The following is a 26,707-nucleotide window of genomic DNA, read 5'->3' as shown; positions in this document are numbered from 1 at the left end:
TCGTCTCCTTCAAATCTTTGGACAAATGTCATCTTCTCAGAAAGAACCTCCTGACTACTCTCCAAAAGCTGTAGCTTTCCCAACCCTCTCAGCTTGTCCCCAGAGCTAATCCTATTCTCCTGTCTACTTTATTTGATTTTGCTCCTTGCACTTATCACTCTCTAGCTTACTGTATTTATTTACTGTTTGTCTTTCCCCGCTACAAAGTAAGCTCCGTGAAAATAACAATGTGTCCATTTTCTCCATCAAGGACATTTTGTCCATCGTTTACAACGCCTAAAACCATCTTTCAAATACAGCTGTCCTCCACAAATATTCACTGAATAAATTAGTGCCACTGTCTCAATCTCTTAAAATAACTTTAGAACTTGACATACCATCTTACAATCTTACATTAAACTAAATTTTGGGGTAGGATAGGAATTGTATTGTATTTCTCTTTTAATCCTTAGTTTAGCAGAGCTCCTGACAGAGAGTGAGGAATCTTTAAATATTTGTTTAATTGAATTTGTTGAATTATCACTCAACTTTCATACATTCTGCTGCCCTATGACTGCCTGTTCAAAATATTTACTAATGAAGATTGTGCAGTTGATTTGTATTCACCGGGGAACAACCTACGTTTCTCACCAAGAACCATGATATTTAAAACTTTTGCTCTTTGTTTAAATAAGTTGAAATCAAGTTGAGTTTTAATGGGTACTTTTAAAACACCAAATGTATAGAAGGGTCTGAAAACTATTTAAGTTGATCGAAGCAGGCGAAATGTTGTGTTTAGCAGTGTGGATTCCAGAAGCCGTCCCCATGAGCTCGCCTTCCGCCAGCACAGCTTCCCAGCTGCCACAGCCTTGACTTAGGGCGGCTTCAGCGTGCCCTTCCTTGGGCGGCGTGACGACAGAGCCCGCCACACAGGACTGCTGCACGGCTGCACGGCTGCACGAGCTGAATCGCTTAAAGCACTTAGCATGCCGTCTGTCAGTGAGCGCAATTTTAAGTATTCTAGGTAATATAACACCTTGGTGACTACTAAGTACTGAGGTAAAATGAACGTTACTCTTTTTATCAGGAAGCATTTTCCATTTGCCGTAGACCTTAGAGCAAAAGTTCTATTACTTTCATTTTACCCATTTTTTAAGATTTTAAGGTGGTTTGGGAGACTGGGTGAAAAATGTAAATGGATGGAGGAGTACAGATTGGTGGTTACAAAATAGTCATAGGGATGGGAAGTACAGCAGAGGAAATCTAGTCAGTAATACTGTGAAAACTATGGATGGTGCCAGGTGGGCACTGGAAACATCAGGGGGAACGCTTCGTAAAGCATCGGATCGCCTAACCGCTATGCTGTGCACCTGAAACTAGTACAAAATAATACTGACTGTAAACTGTAATTGAAAAAGTAAAAGTGGATTATAATACAAAAATATCTAAAAGCATGAAATAAACAGATTATATTTCTATCATAAACAGCTGTTTTTATCAAAGACGTCATAGCTTTTATTTGCATCTGTACTGCTCAAAGTGCTCAAAGCTGCTGACAAAGCCCAGGAACTGCAGGCACAAGGCTCTGGTGCCATTCTCCCTCCTTCCCAAGTCCAGGGCAGATGGCACTAAATAGATGACATTATTTTTCCCATGAGCCAGGAGGTGGCTTTAGGTTCCTTCTCAACATAGGCAGCTGCTACCAGTTGATTATAGCTGACAGAGGAAAAGCCTAATATTTACATCCTCAATATTAGGAAATGGAATGCAGTCACAATCCATATTCTGTACAATATGGTCTTCTCCTCCCCTAAAGACATGTGCTTCAAAATTTGTGAAAAAATTCTAATAAATTAAATAATAATTTGAGAAAAATCATAGAAGATAATAATTCATGGAATCTTTCTATGAATCCTTAAAAACTCATGAATGACATAAAAATTCAGTTAAAACTTGTTTAAAATAAAATAAATCTTAATGACTAGTAAAAAATAAAATAAATTTAATATATCTGTTTTGTAATTTCATAGTGTAGGAACTCTATTATATAACTGCAAATTAAAACTGTAATAGGCCATTGGGAGTTACAGTTCTGAAAATAATTTAGCTTTAAGTAGAATTCCATTGAATTCTGAAGTATGTTGTCCATTTGTATGGTGTAAAAAATACATGTTGTAAACATAATTCTTTTGACCAGTTTAAAGGCCAAGTTCTTCTAAACAGATTTGCAGCCTCAATAAAAAAAAAAAATCTTTGATTAGATTTGAATAAAATATATTTAAAAATAAAAGTATGCATGCTGCTCAAATTGATTTAGAGTACCAAAGGAAAAAAGCAATAGAAGAAGAAGAATAATATTTCAGGATTTTGATAATGCCACATTATAAAAATTAAAAAACAATGATTTAAATGGAGACTAATCAAGATAATTATTTCCTAGCATAGTGTTTAAACACTGACAGAAACTGATGATTCTGAACCTCTACATCTAGATTAGAAGTTGGGTGGTATATTCAATTCCATATAACACACAGGGAACTGTCTAAATAGCTCAGACAGCAGCACAGGTTTGAAAGATGGGCTAGTGGCTACAGTCAAGGATGATACTATAGAATTTCTCTCTGTATTATACATAGTATATTATAGTATAGAGTAATAATTTAAAGTCATTTGGAATTCTAAGGGAAAACACAGAGGCAGAAAGATTAATTTATTTAACGATAATTTTAATACACATTAGTGTTACAGGTTTTATGTAACAAAATAATTCCTATTAATTCTACAAATACATATGAATTTCTAAATGTGCTGTTGAAACATATAACATATGACATGAATCCAACAGATGTGAATTAGTTTAGATCTCACTACTACAATATGTCATCAATAATATAAGTTAACTGATTCAGTAACAATATTGACATATAGGAATATTCAGGCTCAATATTTAATATTACAGAAAGCAATCCCACTGTAAACTGCAACTTAGTCATTTTACCTAGTAATCACAAATGTTTTATTAGATAACATACAGTACTTACAATTAACAAAAGATATATTTTTTCAAACCCTGCAGCTTAATGATAAGTTCAGGCCAGATTCCTTCTCTCATGTATATATAAGTGAATCAGACCTGAAAAATACCTTTGCAAATATTCAGCACCACCAAAATAGGATTTTAAAATATTTTGATGTATATAAATTCTTAAAAACAACAAATACTACTCAGCCTTCATTTGATTACAGGGAATATAACATATTTCACAGTATCAAAGGAACTTCTGATTATTAATATAGATACTGCTTTGTATAATCTAGATTCATATGTATTTCCATTAACAAGAGCAATATTTAGTTAAAAACTGTAAAAGCTATAATTGGATATAACTTAAACTGCTTCTTAGTACATAATTAAGTCCTAATACAGAATTCAGGCAAACCTGAAAGTTAAATTTTACTTTAATTGCTTACCTCTTAAAATTCCCTAGATGCTCTTATCCAGACTGCAAAATTAGATACAAATATACTGCAAAAACACAATGTTTAAGGACCAAACTTTGTTTTGATTACATGCTGTTTAACTAATGTTACATGTTTTATGCATTTTTTTAAAAAGTGTAAGTAAAACATGAATTCATAACTCAGTAATCCACTCTGACAATAACACTTGGGGCTTTCTAAAATTTGTCAGGCTATTCATTGACCTCACTGACAGCACAGAAAAGCTTTGGAAGAAAACATTTATTGAATATCTGTGAGAATTGTGCTGAGAAGGATCCCAGATGAACAAGACCTGCTATTACTCTTAAGTAGTTTATAATTTAGTACAGAGGTATATAAACAGGTAAGACTTCAGTTCCATGGGGTAAAACCTGGGCTAGAAGTAAAAGCCCAAAGGTATGAAGCACATTGTAGAGGCCCCAACTCAGCATGGCTAACAGCACGGAGAAGAAGGAATCAGTCTGACAGGCTTGTTCAGAGGGAACGAAACCTATGCTGAGCTTTCAAAATTTACAACTTATCCTGGTGGGAAAGAGACCCATTTATGGAGAGGCTATAGAATTAGCAAAGGCATAAAAACCTCAGAGAACCTGTGAGATTCAGACAACCAAAAGATTCCAGAGTTAAAACCGATGAGTCACAGGTAAGCAGTTAAGTCTGTGTGCTTCACGGCCCACTTGGGACCTGCTCTTCTGGACAAGAAAGGGAGTGGGAAGGATATTAAGTACAACAGTGATGTGTCAGGTATGTATTTTAGAAAGACAACTCTAGAACTAACTTAAAGCAGAAAAAGTCTAGAGGTAATATAAAGATCAAAAATAAGGAGCTGAAGCAAAGACAACAGCTCTGGGAGATGCTAAAAATTAAGAATGGGCACGACTTTTAAAGGGGGGTGAAGGAGAAAAGGATGACTCTGTTTTCTGACTTAACCCACACTGTAGCTGATGGCGTTATCCGCTGAGATGGGAAGTAATGCAATAGAGGAGAAAGGGAGAAAAACTGGAAAAGAGGAGAGACGGTGAGTTCAGTTTTCATCTGCGGAGTCTGTAGACCTATGTACTTCCAGCAGGGATGTTGCCAGAAGGTAGTTGTTGCAAGAATAAATGCATACGTATTAAAGACCAGCTGAATTTGTCAGGTAATTGTAATAGCAGCTAACATTTATCAAGTTATTAATCTAAGTGAGGCATGCGCCAAGTTTTTCATATAACTTCTTTTTATTTTCCTCCCCACTCACTCTCCAGATGAGGAAGAGTTTAAGTGATCTCCCAAAGATTACCAAGTGTTTAAGTGTCCAGGATGTCTGATTTTAGAGCTCACTCCCTTACCCACTACATAATGTGGTATCATGCAAAGTCCATTAAAGGTTTTTGGACCAGATAAAAGCAGGTTCAATTCTAATCTCTGCTACTTAACTGTTGTTTGACATGGCTCCTCTCTAAGCTACAGTTTCTTTTCCTGTAAAACGGTGACTATAGCTATTACATTGCGAGGACATAAAAAGGATCGGAGAGAACACACGGCGAACGCTAGGTGGGGTGTGCGTGTGCAGTAAAAGGCGCCGATTGTTAGGCCTATGCCTAGAGAAAGTGTTCTTTAGGTAAAATAGCTATAATGTAAGTGAATTTCCTTCCATCTTATTATGCACTTTCTTTTAATCCCGCCCTAATTGTTCTGCATCTCAATAAATGCTACATATCTCTTTTCAAAAAGTTTTGAGATATGAATATACTCTGTAGGATTTAAAACCATTTAAATATTTCATGCAAATAGAAATCATTTCAATGTAAAAGGGTTAATTCTGACTTTTTTTGATATTTCTATAGTCATGAATGTCAAAATAAGAAAACTCAAAAGCGGTAAGTCATGTTGATGTTATGAAGAGAGCTTTGGACTTGGAGTCAGAAGACCTGCATGAAGTCCCAACTCTGATGCTCACCAGTCATGCCAACGTGGGCAACTCATTTAACAGTCCCAAGCATCCCTTTGCACATGGACAGGATTAAGTCATTGGCCTATATGGTCTTCTATGTCTAAGGATGTTGAAGAAGGAAGAAGGATTGTTGATATTTATATTTATAAAATTGGACCCTTAATCCATTAACACTTGACACAAACTTCAAGCTTCAAGCTCATTCTAGATGGCCTAACCAACCACGCCACAGATCAGCAGCTTTCAGTTTGACTGACCAGATAATGGCCCCCCTCAGGTGAGGAATCTAGTGTGGGAAAGCGGAAAAAGAGAGACACAGGGAAGAGCACCCTTTTCGTCTCTATATCTCTACCATTTTCACTACAAATTCAGCAGCTGAATTCAAGCTGAGAGGCCAAAAGGTCACCCTAGATTTCTGGTTCTCAAACCTGGTTGCACATTAGCAACACCAGAAACATTTTAAAAATTTAAATACTGAGCTCCACAACTCTAAGATATCACTAAGAGGAAATAACATTTGATCTACAAGTGTTGAGTTTCATTTTGCAAAAGGTGGTATGAAGTATCTTGGGTAATAACCTCACTCTAATGTTGAACATGAACACATATTATCTTTAACCTCCACTGCATTAAAAACAAAAATGTGTTCTTCAGCATATGCACACCCTGGGGTGAATAACTGGATCAACCATCCTAGGCTCCACCTGCTTTAGCTCTGAAAATTCCATGTCCCCGGAAACCCATGGATCCATCTAACAACACACATGTGCACACTCATGGATGCATGTGCACACACACACACACACATGCACACAAACATTTAAGTAATTCTCGGTGTGTTAGAACAAAGTACAGATCAACAGTAGCCCTCTCAGGAAGGCTACGGCATCATTCGCTCAGGCACGTACATGGTCACACCTACAGACCTCTGACACCGCTGGATCCATAACCATGCAAGAGCATGGGTGACATGTCATCTTGCTCTCATCCATTTTCCTAGAGTCCACACTATGAATACTTAAGTTCAATAACCAGCATTAAAAAATAAACTACTTTGAAACTCTAGCTTCCCAAATGTCATTTGTCTACTTTTCCAAAAGGCTCAGACAATTTTTGAAGAATAACAACTTTAACATTTGACAGACTTTTTTACAGTTTTATATATTTTTTACATTTTGAGTCTATGTGAAATTAAAAAGTAATATAATATATAATGAAATTAAATAATGGTCAAGTTGTACATAAAGACTCCATTATTTCTTTTAAATGGAACAATAGAAAAAATTAAATTAACTTGGAATGGCATGTATTCACCAGAACACATAAACCTCTGTATTTTATAACTGAACTCATCCAAGAAATCTTTTTTAGAACCACATTATTATATACAATCACACTGCCCTCTATTGCCTGATAGAAACATTAGACTCTAAGATCAAATCAAGATCACACGAGCTAATAAAAATAGCATCAGTCAGCATAACACACAGATAGTAGGTATACATCTCCTTACTTGTGACATCACTAGTTGTCTATAAACAGAATAGCTTGGACCACAGTTGACAGTAGTGTGGGAGTCTGAGGGAAGACCTCCCATGACTCCAGTTCCATACAATACAGAACAAGTCTCAGGGAAATACTACTAATGAATTAGAAGAAAGGCCACATAAACCCATTCCCTTTGAGAAATCAGATCTTTAGAATGATTGTCACCAATCGTGTGCATTCTTCACTCTGGAAGAAGCTTAGCAAAATAAGGAAAGCCCTTGAGGATTGCATTTGCCATCCTTGAAATGAACAATAGGCATGCTAGAGAAATATTTTCTCCTTTAATGTTTCTGACATTCAACAATAGATGCACTATATAAGCACATTTCGAATAAAACTAACAAAGGAGGTGTGTAAAATTGTTCCTACTCTCTAAAACACTTAGCATGAATTCAATTCCCTAGTCTTTCTACCAGTGGCTGTACTGGCAGACAATCAAGGAAGACCACAATCACAAGACGAAACACCATAAGTTTCCAAAGATCTGTTTTATGATCTTAAAAGAAAATTCCCAAATAAAAAGTAAGAAACACGTTTTTCTAAAAACTTGCTTTTTTGCAGTACCTGCCTTTTAGTATTATTTTGAGTAGTTGTACCATAACTTTTCTTCAGCAAATTGAGATTGAATTAAGACTTACTGATTGTTCATTTAAATCCTGGGAGTCTTCCATGTGGTTTTCTCACTCCTCCTGCCACTCCCAAGTAGAAGCAGCTTCCTTCAATTAAGAATGGACTATCTAAAACAAACATATAGAAACAAAAGTGAAAAATGAAAAAATTCTCTTTTTCATTTATTTGTAAAATTATCAAAACATACTATGATCTACACGACAGTTGGTAATCTGTAGAATTATTTTTTAAAGAACAAAATTCATTAATATTGTCCCCAAATACAATGGAAATAATGATCTTGAAAATCATAGCATGGTTAAATTGGGACATATAAACAACTACTTAGGAGTCCTACAGAAAACCAAAAAAAACCAAAGGTCAATTTTGGAGACACGGTGTGAATAAACAATACACTATTTTGCTGAGAAACAGTCATTGAACAATTGATGGATTAAAAATTAAGAGCCTGCATTAACCATTTACTTTATAAAGTACATGAAATTAATAAAATACAGCGCATGTTTTAATATGACAGCTTTCTATTACAGGAAAATTTGTCTGAATTAACAGATGATCACTATTCATTTCTGAAGAATATGTTATAAAATTTTATAAAGCTTTATATTTTAAAAAGAATAAAAATTAGACCATTATGACTAAAAAGTATCACAAATATACAGGGTTGGGCAAAAGTAGGTTTAATAGTTGTTAATATGGAAAATAATACAATAATTAATAAATAATAATAATATGAGAATAAACTGTCTTTCACATACTCACCCCATCAGTCTACCTGTTCCCCACCCTATGTATGGAAAGGGAAGCTGGTCGGTTAACTATGGTAAGACGATCAGTTTACTATTCAAAAAAAGTTAATCTTTACTCCATACAATACATTAAAAATTTTTCAGGCAAAATTAAAGTTTTAAAAAACTCTAAAAAAAAGCATATATTTTTAAATTCCCAAATAGAGAAGGATTTTATATTAGAAGCAATGGAATATGATACAAAAGAGCCAAAACACACCCTTGAATGAAGAAGAAGAAGAAGAAGAAGAAGAAGAAGAAGAAGAAGAAGAAGAAGAAGAAGAAGAAGGGAGAAGAAGAAGAAGAAGGAGGAGGAGGAGGAGAAGGAGGAGAAGGAGGAGGAGGAGAAGAAGAAAGGAGGAGGAGAAGAAGAAGAAGAAGAAGGAGGAGGAGGAGGAGGAGGAGGAGGAGGAGGAGGAGGAGGAGGAGGAGGAGGAGGAAGGAAGAAGGAAGAAGGATGAAGAAGAATGAAAAGATCCCCTGGTGCCCAGGACCACTCTAGCTCAGGCTCACCTTAGCTATGGCGCCCCAAGTCCAGCTGATGCTGACCTACCAACACTTCACACAGGCCTGACTCTCAAGCCCTTCCTCCGCCCTCCCAGAAGGAATTGTGGCTGATCATCTTTAAAAACATTTTCTCCTCACTATCTGGATAACAAACTAGCTAAGTGCTCTCTTGAAACAGAGACTCTGATGCCCCTTTTCATTCTAACAGATAAATGGGTAAGATGAGTGGTAAAAACACTGTACCAAATTACAAAAGGAAGGCATAATAAATTCAGCTACATAAAAACAACACAAAAACTTTGCATTTCTGAATAGAGAAAAATATTAACGGCCCCAAAAAGTAAAAGGACACAACAGATTATGGGAAATATCTTCATTAAATATTATAAATGTGACACTGAGATTAAAGAAATTGGTAAGAAAATGTTTAAAGGCTTATTTAATAATTAAACAAGGATATAAAAACACAAATCATTATAAGAAAATGAAAGCAATAAACAAACATAGAAAGTGATTACTCTCAAAGTTTCCAAAATATGTAAACTTAAACCATAAGTATGGATTTTAGATTACTGTATATGTATTCAATAAATATACCTACTGTTATAATGGATACAGTTTAAAAAAAAGGTGTCCTCATTCAATTACTAGTGATAATGTCAAGCTATCTTAATACTTTTAGAAAGCAATCTGTCACTGCATTTTATGTTTTAATTTTTTAATCCTCACCCCACTATATGTTTATTGATTTTAGAGAGAAGGGGTAGAGAGAAATAAAGAGAAACATCGATCAGTTGCCTCCCATACATGTTCCAACCAGGAATCGGACCCACAACCTATGTAAGCGCCCTGCCCAGGACCTGAGCCCAGGACCTTCTGGTGTATGGGACGCCGCTCCAACTGAGCAACCCAGCCAGGACTGTCACTGCATTTTAAATGCTATAAATATGTTTAAACTTTTTTAATCCAATATTAACTGTCCTAAGAAGTGAACTATCGCCCCAAAAAAGTCACGAGGTATTCACGACAGTGTTATTCATGATAATAAAAACTAGAAACAGCCTCATCTTTGCAGTGAATTGATTAAAGAAATTATCGTCAACCAATTTAATAAAATGTAATTTAATGATCAAAAGAATAATTATTAAAAATAGTGAAAATTATTGTCCGTTAAGTGAAAAAACAGGAACACAAAATTTTAGCTATGCTAACACTAATGTATATGAATTTGAATATGGCTTAAAAGGCAAAATAAAATAAAATGATCAAGAATGATACTTTTATTTTCACATACTTTGATTATTGTTGATTTTATGTGGTCTGTGCAATAAATATTTGTTTTTTCCACTATAATACAGGAGGCATATAGTAAGTAAAACCAAGGATGCTAAAATGGTTTTACAAGGTCACTTGAAACTATAAATATTATGGCGAAGATGAATTTTCTGGGTAGATGCATCTCCAAGTGGCCCCTGTGGCTTCTTCTACATGGATTAAATCTCAAAGCCAGAGTAATCTCTTTAAGGGCGGGTACTCTTGATTTTATTTTCTAGTGTTATCTATATCACCTAGTTGAGTGCCTGGCAAGCATCAAGAGTTTAATAATTAAATGTCAATGGAATGAATTACACAATTACTGGTGGATGAAAACATACATAAAGTATCGATGTGAAGAGAAGAGGTAATAGCCAGATAATTTAACTTTAAAAAAGTTTGTCTCAAATATGTGCTTATTTTAAGAAAAACTCTGTTTTGTTCTACATTTTTCAGGTACATAACTGACTTCATTTTACTTTTAAATTTGTTTAAGAGCAGTAATTAAAAAAACTGGGGGGAAATTTCACTGGCCAAATGAAAATAATTTTTCAGAAAATTCAATATTGAGAATTAGTCCACCAGATAGTTTCCTATTCACCTGACCTAATAATAAAATATAATATAATTACTATTGATATCATTCTAATCAATTGTTTACTTACAACATAGCATGCTGATTTGGTTTCCTAGTACTGCAGTAAAAGAAACAATAAACTGGGTGGCTTAGAACAGCAGAAATTTATTCTCTCATAGTTCTGAAGGCAAGTCCTAAGTTAAAATGTTGACAGGTCCATGCTAGCTCTAGAAAGGAATGCTTCTTTGTCTCTTCCTAGTATCTGGTGCTGGCTGACAATCCTTGCATCCCTTGGCTTGTGGCTGCATCTCCATTTTCTGCCTCTATTGTTGCATGGTGTTCTCCCTGTCCACCCCTTCACATGGCCTTCTTCTGTGTGTGGGTGTCTCAATGTCTGAAGTTCCCCCTTCAAAAAAGTTCACCAGCCATTGGCTTAGGTCCACCCTAATCCAGTAAGACCTCATCTTAACTCGACTGTATCTGTAAAGATCCTGTTTCAAAATAAGGTCACATTCACAGGTGAGAGGGTTAAAACTGGAGCGTATGGTTTAGGGGGCACAATCTAACCCGTAACACCTACATTATCACATTAAATTCATGTTTAAGATGCAGTCAAGGTTTCAATGTAATATTACCAGAAACAATACACAAGAATTAAAATAAGGATATTGATCATTAGGAAAGAAGAGCCACCAGGGCACTGGTGATAATTCAAGTGAAATTAAAATGAAGACTTTAGGAAAAGTATTGGAGCATTAGAGAATTAATAAAAAATTAGCCTCTTTTGGTTAACCACCATTTCAGAACATCTATTTAATGTTCCAGTTGGGGAGCTATTTGCATCAATGTTCCATGTTACAACATAATACTTTGCTTTATATTTCCTTAAAATCGAGATTAATTGTTACTTAGTTTAACATTTTTATGGTAACATGAATTTCTTTCTTTGCCAAACACACTAGGGTACTAAAATATTATGAGCCCAGTGATTTTATATTATTGAACCAGGTAAAACTACCTAAGCTAATTGCAGACACAGTATTATTTTACATCATAATTTAGCAATGGTTGTTATGCTAAATCCTTTAACATTTAGTTTTCACAAATATATGAGAAAAAGATGAGAACACTCTAAGAATTAAGTAAGAAAAGTATTACCTCATAATAAAGATATAAAATTAAGGAATAATAGTAACCTCATGCTGTTTAATGGAGCAATAATCTAGTTCCCAGCTTTATTTCAAGGCCAGTCCTTCAGAAAAGGTGAATTTAAAACAGGAATAATAGCAACCTCACCCATTCCATGTTAGATTATTTCTTCCACAGTTAGATTTTCAATACACAGAAAATTGATTGAATCCTTTTCTTTAACTCTCTTCTACAAGTGAACTGCAAACTCCGGTCTCTTAGAAAATTAGAATAAAAATTCAATAATTCTTCTAATTTAAAGATATAATAAGATTTATACACCAAAGTTTAAAAACAATTCTCAGAAACAGAATGAGGTACTTAGGCTCGTCCCAGGTGATAGAAAGAGCAAAGAGAGAAATTTGTAGAATTTGTGTGATGTAGCCTAATCTTCTGTCTAATCAAACCTTCATTAAAAAGATGGCCCAGACGCGCTTAACTCTGGCTGAATACTGTGAGGGTGCAGGGGTGGCTCAGCGTGCCAGGGCTGGCTTGGGGCAAGGACAGAAGCTGCGCGTGGAATGCTGCACCTCTCTCTAGATTGTGTGTACAAATGGCAGAGCCTCCCACTGGTCATTAAAGTCAGACCTCTGGGCTTTGTCATGGACTCCTTGTCCACTTCTCTCCACATTCGATAAATTACCAAGTCGTATCAATACTTCATCGAGATCCCTGAGATCTTTCCATGCTTGTCTCCTCACTGCTACTACAGTCATTGAAGCCATCACCGTCCCCTGCCTGGACTGGAGTGACGGCTTCTTAAGGATCACCCTTCCTCCAGTGCTGTTCCCTGGACCTGTTTCCAAAGTGAGGACAGACTGATAGATTAAAAATACAGATTGATCGTATTCTCTCAAAACAATTCAAAGCTTTAGCCTATCCTAAGGATAAAGCAGGAATTCTTAATCAGTCCTAGCTACAGCTGAGGCAGTGCCTAGCAGGGTACCCCTCTGCCAAAATGACCCATCAAGGGGCTGCTAGGGAGGAGCTTTGCTGCCTGGGGCCATGGCCTCAAGTGGGAGTTCTGAGGGAGGGCTCCACCTTCCTTCTTCCCCAGTCCCTTCCCGCTGACCCCGCCATTCCCCACCCTTCACCCCCGTTAGAGAGCCTGTAACCAAAGCCTGGGAACTGGACAGGAGTCTCCTCTGAGGGTGGGTGCTTAGTACAGGCTATGCTGGCTCCTTGCTGCACTGCAAAGGAAAAGAGGAGGGGGGAATATATTCCCACTCATGTTCCAAATGCCTAGCGTCCCCTTAGGGAATGATGTAAAGATTGCGGGCTGCCCAAACCCCTGTTCCAGCCGCTATGCAGACCCTGGGGTGGAGAGGAAGGTGAATGAATCATCCTACCGATAACCTCTGGCACAGCCCCCTTTTAACCTAGGTGGGGGCTTTGAGGACTCTATGTACACATGCAGAATTCCTGGGCCAGGGGAGAGTGTCCCTCCATTATATTCTACAATTCAGAACAGCATCTATATTTTGACTTTAAGGTTTACAATCTGCAAGTAAAGTTTTAGAAACATATTGTATACAAAATTAAGGTTGCTTGTATGGGGGTAGATTACACACACACACACACACACACACACATCTACTACACTGATCCATATTCATTGTGTAACCCATGAGATTCCCCAGATCTTTTCCAGTTACACCAAATTACTTTTAATGACTCATCACAATCCGTTCGTACTGCTTAAAATACGGGCCTGGGAATGTCTCAGGCTAGTCCTCCTCACGTGGCAAAGTGCCTAGGATATAACTTGGGAGCTCTTTACAGCCACGTGGAAATAGTTTGTGTGCTAGGGAGAGACAGAAGGGAGCTGACCCAGAAAGAAGAGCAAATGCAAGGATGGCAAGAAAGTCCTGGCAGCATTTGAGGACTTGGATCCTGTTACTCCTGAAGTCTCACTGTTGCTATGCTCTTCCTGCTGCTCGGTCGCTCGATTCTTCCTTGGATTCCATGCACTATCCTCCCAGTCTTCAATTAATTTTTTCCTTTATTAAGCATATTGCCTAACATAAAACTGTAACTATATGGAAGTCTAACAACTTACATCCTCATTACATTATTGAGAAATTGTATCTGGGATCAGCTGTCAAGAAGGGCATTGCTCCCATGCCCTGTGCACTGAGTTACCTGCACTGCCCTCCAAAGTTCATTAATGGGTCTGCGAAGCTGGGTCAGGCCCTGGCTGCGTTCAGCTGCCCAGACAGTCTGCCAGAGAGGGAAGCCAAAAGTACAAAGAACACCTAGCTCCAATTCTATGGCCAACTGTTCAGAGAGGTGGCCATGGGCATTCTTTGGCCATGCACATGACTCTTTCCTTGCTTGTAAAAAGGGAAAAAAGCACAGGTGTCCAAGAAACAGATCTGGGTGGACAGTAATGAGCATTTTGCCTGACTTCAATTCCCTTAAATGGAGCCAAGCTACCAACTAGATGCTGAACTATTTTTGAACTGTTTATAAAGATAGGGAATGGACTTTTGCAAAATAGTCAGTTGAATACAAAATGTTTAATGATAATGGGGTTAATTTCTCATGCTGAAAAATTATAACAAGCTCAATTTCATGATAAACATTTTGGTCATTAGTGAGAGCTTCATTTGAAGGCAACGATCTTCCTGGAGTTGTAAATTATGACCACTTGATTTTTGATAAGCAGGGCCAGCCAAGGTTTTTTGTTTTCTTTATATTTTCTAATTGTTGATGATTAGCTAGTTATCCTAGAAAACACGGACACAGTTATAACTGGACAATCCCAAAGCAGCATCTGAAAGAATTCTGAGCATGAGCAACTTTTCCTACTCAGGTAGACCCTGCAGACCAACTTCCCTTCTCATCTGCTGCCCTATCGCTCCTCCCAACCTGCACTTTACAATTACTCTGCTGAGCTTTTTTTAATAGTTAAAGTTCATTTTATTACCTTTTTAAAAAAAGATTTGTATTTATTTTTAAAGAGATGGGAAGGGAGGGAGAAAGAAAGGGAAGGCAACATTGATGTGGGAGGGAAACATCAATTGGCAACCTCTCACGCACCCCCAACCAGGGGCTCAGCCTGCAACCCAGGCAGGTGCCCTGACCAGGAATCAAACAGGCAACCTTTCTGTTTGCAGGCAGGCACTCAATCCACTGAGCCACACCAGCCAGGGCTACCTTTTTATATATTTCATAACAAAATGGATCCTGCTGCATATGCAGTCATGTGCCGTCCCTTTTTTACTAAACATTATACATTTTCTCATGGAAATAACTGTATTCTGAATACAGTATTCTTAATGATATTACATCATGGTGATCATCTTTGTATCCAAATCACTGTTCAAGTATTCAATACTCTCTACCAAGTTTTACATCAGCATTACACTATACTTTTTCTTAATTTTTATTGAATGTATCGGGGTGACATTGGTTAATAAAACTATATAGGTTTCAGGTGTACAATTCTGTAATAAATCATCTGTATCTCGCATTGTGTGTTTACTGAGTCTCCTTCCATCACCACTTATCCCCCCCTTTACCCTCTTCCACTTTCCCCCACTCTCCTTTCCCCCTGGTAAACCCCATACTGTTGGATATGAGGTTTTTTCCCTTTGCTTAATCCCTTCATGCAGCCCCCCTCCCCTCTGACAACTAACTGTCTGTCCTCTGTATCTATGAGTCTGTTTCTATTCGCTTTGTTAGTTCATTTTGTTCACTAGATTCCACATGTAGGTGAAATCATATGGTACTTGTCTTTCTCTGAATGGCTTATATCACTTACCATAATACTCTCCAGGTCTATTCTATAATGTCACAAAAGGTAAGATTTCCTTCTTTTTTACATGCCTTTAGTTTCCCATTGTGTAAATGTACCACAGCTTTTTTAATCCATTCATGTACTGATGGGCACTTGGGCTGCTTCTAAATCTTGGCTAATATAAATAATGCTGTAATGAACACAGAGGTGCATATATTCTTTCAAATTAGTGTTTCAGGTCTCTTAGGATATGTTCCCAGAAGTAGAATCACTGGGTTATAAGGTAGTTCCGTTTTGGAGATATGTCTATTCAGGTTCTTTTGCCCATTTTTAAATTGGATTGTTTGTTTTGGGTATTGAGTTGCTGAGCTCTTTGTACACTGCAATGCATCATCTAGCTGACTCTCCTGTAGCCTGGCAGAAGAGAACTGCTGTATTTCAGCTCTTCGTTATAAGCAGTCTGCTTTTTTCTCAGCCATAAACCTCTCTTCCATACCTAGCAACATTTTCTGATGGACATATTGATCATGTTACTTAATACACATCTGATGACTATATGCCCTTTGAGGAAAGAAAATACGTTGCACTTTGGAAGAATTGAAGAATATACCTCCTAAGTTTAGTATTCAACCCTAGAAGTCTAAATGAGTTTTGCTAGAGGAAATATAAATGTAGTAATTCCAAGTATAGTCTTTTGGAATAAAACGGGTCTATATGGGCGCCCTTGCTTTACCATGGATAACTGTATAATTTTGCCATAGCTAGTTAATACCTCCAAATATCATTCTCTTCACCCATAATAAATGGACAGTAATAATGCTTGTGTTATATTTTATTAGGATTAAGTAAAACCATGTATTCCAAAATATATGCCATTAGATAACTAGTGACAGAGTAGTAGAAAATCTCTGCTTTTATATTTGGCTCTTCATAACTGAATTAAAACATTTTTAACTATACAGAAGAGCAGTATCTATGTAATTCCTTGTGAAACTGTCATTATTTTTAACTCTGCTCAACTAAGAATATTATACTCATCTGCAATTTCTAGGAGCTGCATTAACTATCTGTATTTATACAGTAGCCAAAATTCACCAGTCTTTTACCAATTCTCCAAACTCATAAAACTTAACAATGAACAGTATCTTGATTAAGTCATCAGATTGACCCCTTTTTAGTTTGCCATTCTACACAGCTTCAAAGTTGTGATTGGTTTCATTAATGTTGAAAGAATGATGCTGCCAATAATAGAATTATAGATGGGAATGTGCAAGAGAAGGGAACATGTTTTTGGAAAAGAAAGCATGAGAGAGGATGAGTATTCAGTTTCATGTGAGGCTAAGAAGTTTTGAATTGGTTATTCCTATATTTCGATAGCCTTAAAATGTAAATAAAAATGGCATATATAATATCACCGCAATAACACACGTACTTCAGATTGCTAAAATCAAGATGAACAGTAACTGGAGTTAAGGGGCGTCCTGAAGGCTGTTGTGATGATCTAGGTAAGAAGTCAAGAGAACTTGGACTGATGTGGTGGCTGACAAGAGCATGGAGGAGAGGTGGATATGAGTGAAAATATAAAAGAAAAATCAATAGGACATAGAGAATATATGAACATAGCCGATAAGGTAAATAGGACTTTTAAGTGTCAAGCTTTGATTCTTGAAAAACTGGTTACATAGAAAAGTTGAGAGGAAAACATGTTTGTGTTATTGTTTTTGTTGCCTTTATTTTTATATGTAGGAATGGGTAGAAAACAAAAGCAAGAGGCAAAGCACAAAGCAGGGAGTCGAAAATGTTCATCCCTTTTTCAAAGGAGGGCTAGAAAAACTCAGCCCACCATAGGACTCAGCAAGAAACTGGTTATTTCTTGGAGCCTTTGAAAAAAGAATAAAAAAAATAATTACTTGATATAAATCAAAGCCTCAGCCTTGCACAAATATAAATTATAAATTGTTACTGTATTTGTGGCATCAAAATCTTCAGCCAAAAAATTAGAATCAGGACTACTCCAGGTTTGAAATCCCTAGACTCAAGGGTAATCAAATGCAAAATTGTTCCATAGTACACAAAAGATTCAGAGAGAGAAATTCATCAACAACGATAAGCTACATAAGGAAATAAAACACCCTAGAGATAGCAGATTAAATAACTGGGGAATTAGAATCCAAAAATCTGAGTTTATAGGACAGTATGAAAAATACCAAATAATAAATATGCTTAAAACAATTAAAGAGACAAAATAAACAGAAATAAGATTGAAGGAAACACACACAATGAAAAATAAATATACATTTTGAAAATAATCATAAAAATGCTTTAAAATTATATGCATTGAAATTATCAAAAGAATGAAATTATTGATAACAAAAACCCAAACATACCTTTCCTCTCAAATTTCCCACATCACCAATTTCTTAGGAATCAAGAAATGAAATGAAAGTCATATTTTTCATTTGGGGACGGGAAGGCAATGTATAACAAATTAAACATGAGAGAGATAAAGCATAGCAGTAAATTTGACTTGCCTAAAGCCAAGTTACTTGCTTGAATTGTGCCCATAGTGAAAATTAACTAAGGATGTAATTAAATATGATTCTATTTGGCTTTCTAAAATTTGGAAACACTTGAGAATTTTATTGATCCCAATTTTTAATTGAGGCATATAGGAACGTTTGAATACATTCCTTCCTCTCTATAAATTTTCCTGTAGCATCAGAGTATTAAAAAAATTCCACTGATTTTGTAACTGTATTCAAAATAAGATCACATTTACAAAAAAAAAAAGTACTCTGCCATTATAATTCCTATAATCCAAAGAACTTTCTAAGGGCTAAAGTTGTAAGAATTCAAAAAATGTCTCAAATAAATTTGGTATTGTGGCTCAATTTCATATTGTGCTTTCATGCTGTATGTTTTGACTTTAAGGATGAACTCAGAGTGAAAGAAAGAGACAGAGTATGAATGGAATCTATGGAGTCTTATTTCTTTGTCCTGGGAGATTGAGGAATATAGACATAAATGGGGTTTATTTACAGACCTATCATATGAGTCTGTAGACATACTGACTTGAAGCTTCTTAGCTCCAGTGAATAGAACCACCTCCCTCTCCTCTTCCCTTCTTCCAATTCTCCCTTTTTTATTAGTTTTACCCTTTACCTTTCAGAGAGCTTCTACTCTGGTCACCCACCAGAGCCACAAAACGGGAATGGAATCCTGTTTTCATCCATATGGCCGGCTATTAGATATTAAGAGAATGCTATCATTCATGTCACCCTTAAATCTTTTTTCCCCAAGTTAAATACCTCTAGTTAATAATTCTACATCTTTAATAAAAAAAAAAGTCTTTGTTTCCCAACAGGGATTATGGGGAAATTCAGTCAGCCACAAAAGCATAATTGCCTAGGAAATGCATTAAATGGAAGGTAGATATGGACTAGGTCATACATAGTGCATCATTATTTTTAAACCACTCAATTGTAAATTAGCATTAAAGTATAATAGATCAGCATTAATATATACCAAATATCACATTTATTCCCAGACAAAAAAATAGAAAGGAAACCCAATTAGCTGAAGTGGAAATTAATGACAATAAATTTTCAAAGCAGTAAGACTGTTCCTTTGAGAAAGACCCTAGGGTTTTGTTTGTTTCCTGGTTTGCTGAAGACTGAATTATTCTTTAGAAAAATTAAAGAAAAACAAAAGATTAATGATTAAGCTATAGGAAGGTTTGGTTTGCCTAGGACTTGGATGTGTCTGGGCTTGTTTGCAGAAACTAAGGGTTGAGCTCCCAGGGCTCCACGTGCTCTTGGCCTGAAGAGCCTCCTGGGGAAGAATCTTCTGAGGGGAGAGCTAGTCAGCCACAGAGCCAATGCTAAGTCTGAGTCCTAAGTCTCGGGGCTGCAAGGAAAGAGCAAACAAACCAACCAAGAAACAACAGTTGTTCATGGAACTCTCTGGAGAAGAGGTGGAGGAACAGCTGGCGTCCCTGCAGTCTTTGGATTCTCTGTTATAGGGTGCTGTGCTGGGGCAATGTGCTAGATGCTTTCCTCGTCAGAAGTTACTTGGGGCACCAGCTGTTCAATCAAGAAGTGAGGTCTGACCCAGAAAAATACTATTTGCTTTAAATATGATTCTAAAGGCTTAGAGGAAAAAATGAAGAGGTAAAAAAAAAGGTTACACTAGTAAGAAAAAGATCACAATGAGTAAGAATTAAAAATGTGAGAACTGAAACTCATGAAGATGACAGAGAAGCATAATAATTTGTTCCCTCTTAATTAAACCAAATGTAAAGACACCTGGTTGTAGAGATGTGGACACCAGTCCTTTCTATACTCTTGGTAAATGCTATGGATCTTCCTGGTCACCACTCCATGCTTCAGGCCCTATCTACGGTTTTGACCAAGTTCTTGTCTAAGCACTTGAACAAACTTTATTGGCTCCAAAGGAAGCTTCAGATCCTACTCGTAGTGCTGTGCCCCATACCTGGCCAATCCAGCTTGTTTCTTAATGCTTTAATTTCTTTTTTCCTGGTCATAAAAATACAATGAGCTTCTTTAAAGAAAATATCGAAGACATATGAATTCAAAATATTAGTCCTAGTCCCTATAAGAAGACTGTCTTATGAAAACATTGATTCTTTTACATGTATGAATAAAAGAATGAATGTGGGAATGAATAAGTAATTAAGGAAACACTACTAAGACACATGTCAGGAAATAGATAACTTTAACTTCATGAACTTTCAGGCTGAATCAGGCAAACAGAATCATAGATTTCCACGTCTGCCACGGCTTAATATATGGCTTTGGGAAAACCTTGTAATTTCTCCATACTTCAGTTTCTCACTCTATAAAAGGAGTATATGGCTTGAAATTTAATTCCCTCACAGCAGTAAGAGTTTTGATTCAACATTTATAAAACGCTTTTTAGCTTCCCCGATTAATAGGCAAAATACTGTGGTAGTTGTAGAATAATTCACTTTCCAAAAAGTATAAAGGTAACTGGTCAAATCTAATGTAAAATAATACTTTATTTGAGAAATAAATACCAGTCATATTTATTACTTCTCCATTCCATTTGCTAAGTAATAAAAATTATTTGTAAAAGAAAAAGTAGTAAATTAATATTCAAGCCCGTTGAAGTGTTATCATCAGAGGCTTCCCCACGTTTGGGGGAGGAGAGTTGTTTTGTTTTTCCAGGCTGCCCCACATGTTTATATGGTGAGGTCAGGAATGTTGGGCATGGTTTTGAAGGCCTCTAGCGAATTCGTTGGTTTCTGGCATTCTAACGCACTCTACTCTTATAACCATAAAAGTACTCTTGAGTGCTTCTGGAAATATATAACAAATCCTTAATCAATTTAAGAGTGTTTTAACTGCATACAAGAAATTTCTTGGGAGGAATATGTTAGCTAGTCTACACACATACAGTACTTAAGTTAGCAAGAGAGTTCCTTCTCAAAGGCACAAAGCCGTTTCCCCACAGTAATATAATTTTCGGTTTTATGTGCATAAGTCCTATTGAATCCCTTAGAATAACAGGAAATTCTGCAGGAAAAAAAAGCCCACAAAAATTGATAGCCATATTTATCCAATGTTGAAGAAATAAGTAAGCTATTTTGAGTTGGACTACTCTGTTAAGGCACTAGAATACCATTAAAGGTTAAACAGAATCTCAATTAACCAAAAACCATAAGCACTAAATATTCTGAAGACAGTGTTCTCCATATATACGACTCTAACAATAAAGCCAACTGATTAATATACTTAATTTTAAACTTCATGTATCGTGTTAACTTAGCCAGGACTGAAGTAATAATTTTCTGGATTTTGATACAATTTTAATTCTCACATTAGACTATAACACTTAACAGATTTATAAATCATTACATTCATAAGACACAGTAGATATTTTGACATATAATAGTATTTATCAGCATACTCAGAATGTAATAATCTCATATATAATAATACAATGTCCATACATTTCACCTATATGTTAAAAAAAACTACAGTAATATATGAAAGGTGCTAAGATAGAACTATGTTGGGCACACAGTTGGCTCCTAATAAAATAATAATAAATAATTCTTTACAAATTCTCATCAACAACATCAGAGTTAGACGCATTTCTCCTAATATTCTTATAAATATTTTGTGGTGCTAAGTGAAAATGTCATAAATACGATATACGTTGATTTTCTCTTCCTACCAGTTACGTTAAAAACTATGAATATATATAATAACTATTCATATAACTGAGTAGCAACAATTCTTAAGTTAGATCATAACTACATATAACATATTTGTCATAAATGTGATTAATAGATTTATGTTTATCAGTGAACTAGTCCAATTAGTGCATGAGTCTTAAGAATTTGACCACTATAACACCTTCTTATGAACCAGAGTACAAATACTCATAATGTTCAATTAAGCAGGAAATTTTGCCTTTGCCTTTTATGAGACAGATGTAAGCATCGTGATAGAGATGTAAGGTGTTATAACCCTTTTGAAGGTATTTTGGCACCATCTATGCAAATGCATGTACTTTTTCACCTATTAACCCTACATCTAAAGTTTTATCTACAGGAATTTTTTACAGGGCAGATATACAGAGAGATATATAAAAATCATCACTGCAACACTCTGTGTATTAGAAAAACCTGGAAGTAACCTCAATAAATACTTAGAAGAGAACAGTTAAATTATAAACCTTAAGCATCTTAAACAGCAGTACTCAAAACTGTATATACTGATGTGGAAAAGTACTGAAAATACAGCAAACCAAAAGCAAGTTTGAAGACAACTGATGAACCATTTAAGGTTAAAAATGTAAAACAAGTTACATCTTCATACGGTTCTTACATTTACACATGTATAGCAAAAAAAGGTCTGAGAGGAAACGTACTGAAGCACAACAGTTTACCCCGATTCAAGGAAATGTGGAAGAGAGGAATACAGTGAGGACATCCATTTTCGACTTTACTTAAAACTTTTTTTTTTTACTTTTTCAGTAAAGTATAACACACACACAGTAAAATATACAAATCACAAGTAGACAGCTGATGAATTTGTATGGAATAAACACCCTCACGTCACCGGCAATCAGATCGAGATCAAGGGCATTGTCCGCATTCCAGGAGCCTCCCTCCTCCCTCGTCCAGTCTCTCTCTCCTCCAGAGCAAGCTGTACCATACTGCTTTTAGTATGCTATACAATGTATGGGCTGCTTTTGTTAAAGAAATAAAAAAGATTTAAAAAAACTGTGCTTCAGCAGTATGAATATCCCTTTTTGAATATTAAGTACACTAAGCAGTTTAGTCAAAGAAATTGATTCAACATCTATTCCGAGCATTTTCAGTGTCTTTCTTGTGTGAACACTGGGAGTCCCTGTAACAACTCCACAAGGCAGGTAATATCAATATTATTACCCCCACCCTGTGTTAATACACTCTGAAACTACAGCTTTCAGCAGGTCAGTAAATAACATCCCCAAAGTTGCATGTTGATGTGGTGAGTGAGGCGGGGCTGGGATACCCACAAAGGTAGTCTGATTCCAGTATCAGCAACTCCTTGTCAGATGTGAATGAAGAAAAATAAGGGCAAGATGAGTTGAGAGCACTGAGGGTGCCTCCAGCAGTAGTTCTCTTTCCAGCTTCCTTTTGAATAAATCACCTGATGTCTCTATGCCAATATCTACCTGAAAAATGGAGAATGAGGCTCAATTCCTCTTCTGATCTGATTCTCTGACAAATAATGTGACCTACTAAAACACAGAGCATACACTTCACAATGTATGAAATCCTGTACTGCATTCAGAAATGACTCACGCAAGGAAATAAAACCACAGTTTTTCAAACTATTGGAAACAATAATTTTAATTTAATGTTATTTTTGGACATAGGAGGGATTTCTTTTCCCCTAAATATGCAAGTTCGTGGTTTTGAAGGGTCTTGCTCATCTTTTTGTGGAAAATGCCTAAAAACAAACCACTAGAAACTAAACAAAACTTTTTCCATCCTCAATTGTGCCTGGAAAAAGACCTAATTTCTCTCACCAAAAGGCCACATATACTTTTAACGTACACATCTAGGATTTTTGGTCCCCACATTTTGAAACACTGATAGAAAAATACAGAACATGCTTCCTCCCAGATGAAATACTTAATTTCGTAGGTTAAAAATTCTTTAAGATAACATGAAATTTATCTCAGCAGAAAGCAACCAAACAGGTCAAAACTTGTTTCTGGAGAAAACTGGTAGCAGGAAAAACATAAACCTCAACTAGAGTCTGCCTTTATTTCAGTTTATTCAAAATACCCATTCATGCTGGACATATCTTTTCTTCTGCCAGAAAATCAGTAACAGTGGTACAAATGAGGCCATAAATAAGTTAGAACGGAAACTAATAAATTTGCTTTCGTGACTGTAAGTAAAGAGAGTCAGTTTCCAAAATGTAAACAGGGTTCCTTTTTTGTAGTTGTCTGTCTTTGGATGCGTGTCCTTTGAAGACAAGCAGGGAGCAGTGCAGTTGCCGAATTCTATCAGTATGCGCAGGCACTGGGGCTACAGAGTGGGAAGGGGCTGAGCTCTCCCTCCAGTGAGTTCAGACTCTCTCTAGAAGTCAGACTCACATATAATTAGCCCCAGAACAATGCCCTGTTACATTAATAGCCAAAATAAAGTGCTATGGTATTACAGAGGGGAGAGAATGATTTCTGCCTGAGCTTTAGGCAAGGCTTCCCAGAGGAGATGATATTTGAGCTAAGCCTGAAAAGATGAGTCGATTTTTTTTTTTTTTTGGTCCAGGTAGGTAGCAAAAGAATAAGAGGCAAGTAGGTTAAGAAAGTTGGGGCCACGCAGGACTTGGTAGGACTATCCCAGGGAAAGGAAACGAAGTGTCTGATTGTATTTTATGCCACAGAGCATTCATTAAAAAATAGTACGTTAAGTCTTACATTAGGATCCACTGTGCAAAGAATCAACTTGAGAAAGTAGATATGTGACTTGAATTCTTTGGGGAAAAAGGGGGTCTCTGATTTATGAACCCAAGAAGTGTTCATTTGAAAAAACAGAACCTCTGGTTTGCTGGCTATTCTCCAATGAATAAAGGGCTACCAGATTTCCTGTTCAATGTCAAGCATAAAGTGCCTGGATGAACTTGAGGTTTGCTAGGCCTTCTCTGTACTTCCTGTCAATACAGGGAACAGAACTCACCTCCATTGTCTGAAAATTCATGATTTAAACCCCTGATTTACAAGCCCCTCCCGAAGTCTCCTGGAATGGCCCCTATCTGTCATTGGGTTGCCCAGCACCCACTTCATCTTTCTGCTAACAAGTAGCTGTGCTAGATCCTTCTCTTCTTAGAAAACGGAAAGACATTTTGGTCACATACAGTATGCTGTATTTGCAACCACTCAGCCTCCTTAAGAGAACATTCCAAAAATTAAAACATAAATCAAAAGAGGGGTGAGAGAGAGAGACAAACAGAGAGACAGCTTGTTTTCAAGTACCTCTGTCCTACTAACTTCAGCATCAATTAGTAAATGCTGTGAAGTCCCCAGGTCAATCCGACTGCTTCCAGGTAACATGATTACCTGCTTAATACAACTAAACTAAAACCACTAACGTAGACAATACATGCGTGGGATTTCAGTGTCTTTGCAATTACTACTGGGATTTAAAAAGAAATGCTCTACTGTTTAGACCTCATATGGATATTAGTCTAATCATATACTGATAACAATGTTTCATATTTCAAAATAATTTTCACATTCAACCCAAAATTCTTGTAGGCAGTTACCCTCTCTCATTTTATGTTAACATTATATGTTCCAGTTGTGTTCCTTACAGTGATTTTTGAAACATCTTTCATATGCACATACACAAGGCAGAGGTCCCGGGTGGTACACAGACTAGAGCCACATTTACTTACAGTCAGCTGCACATCAATTCATAGGCAAAACGTATATGTCAAAGTTAAGATGTACAGAATTACAACATGGTTGGATTTGACAATTCACCAAAGAATTTTTCATTTTTACTTTCTCTAGATTGTACCAATGTTATTAAATGCAAGATCCTGAAATTCTTGTACAAACTGAAAGCTAAGCCATACCTCATTTGAAAATGTCTCATTATATTAAATGAACAAATGATTCAAATCGTTAAGTATATTACTGCAAGGCAGTTGTGATTATAAGTAACTTGACTCTTCCTGGCACTACAAACTGAATAGAGTAACACGTTTCTTATTCCTGAACACTTACCTATTGAAAATGACAAGTAGCTGTCACTATTAAAAATGATCCAAAAGTATCTACTAACAAGTAACAGTAAAAATAATAGAAAGAATAGACATATAATTGATTCAAATCTACTTCCTACATACTCTTCCAGATATTCTTCTCCTTCTGCTTTCATACTATTTCCTGAGAAGGAAAACATACTGAAGATAGTCATCTGTGTAAAATTCATCTGTAAATTCCCTCTCTGTAAAGTTCAGCTACGAACACGGACCAATAAGAGTTGTTTGACCCTGCATTTTAACTTGGGACGAAGATATGATTCTCTGCATGTGACTGAAAATAGAACAATCTTCTCATGCAGATCCCCAGGAATCTTTTGACAATATCAAGTTATCTTTAGGTCTAGTTTGGTTAGGGGTCCTCAGCTGGGGGCGATTTTGTTTCCACAGGACATCTGGTAATGTCTGGAGACACTGTCACTTCTCGGGCGAGGGTGCTACTGGCATCTAGTGGGCAGAGACTATGGATGCTACTAAACGTCCGCAATGCACAGGACAGCCACGCATACCAACTACGATGTACCCAGCTCAAAATGTCAAAAACCAGAGTTTGAGAAACCCTGGTCTAAATATATTGAGGATCCAGGCACAACATCAGTGTCAGCAGCCTGTATTTTTCACAGATGCATCTGACAGCAATTCCAGGCAAGTGGTAAAAATGCGACCTTGATCATTAACATTTTA

The 26,707-nt window shown here is 36.4% G+C and overlaps 1 protein-coding gene across 6 annotated transcripts in view; it reads right to left on the bottom strand.

Annotated features, from left to right (window-relative positions):
* Positions 1–26,707, bottom strand: part of EYA4 (EYA transcriptional coactivator and phosphatase 4) — a 253,569-nt gene that overhangs the window by 215,633 nt on the left and 11,229 nt on the right. For all 6 annotated transcript variants that reach the window (XM_054569991.1, XM_054569990.1, XM_054569992.1 and 3 more), the window contains one exon: positions 7,600–7,698. In XM_054569991.1, the coding sequence (XP_054425966.1) occupies positions 7,600–7,632 (33 nt within the window). In that variant the 5' untranslated portion in view covers positions 7,633–7,698. The remainder of the gene's footprint in view (positions 1–7,599; positions 7,699–26,707) is intronic.

The sequence above is a fragment of the Pteronotus mesoamericanus genome, unplaced genomic scaffold (genome assembly GCF_021234165.1).
Source record: "Pteronotus mesoamericanus isolate MK-2021 breed Mesoamerican mustached bat unplaced genomic scaffold, CSHL_Meso_final contig_20, whole genome shotgun sequence".
In the NCBI taxonomy this organism is placed as follows: domain Eukaryota; kingdom Metazoa; phylum Chordata; class Mammalia; order Chiroptera; family Mormoopidae; genus Pteronotus; species Pteronotus mesoamericanus.
This window is presented reverse-complemented; position numbering and strand designations above follow the sequence as displayed.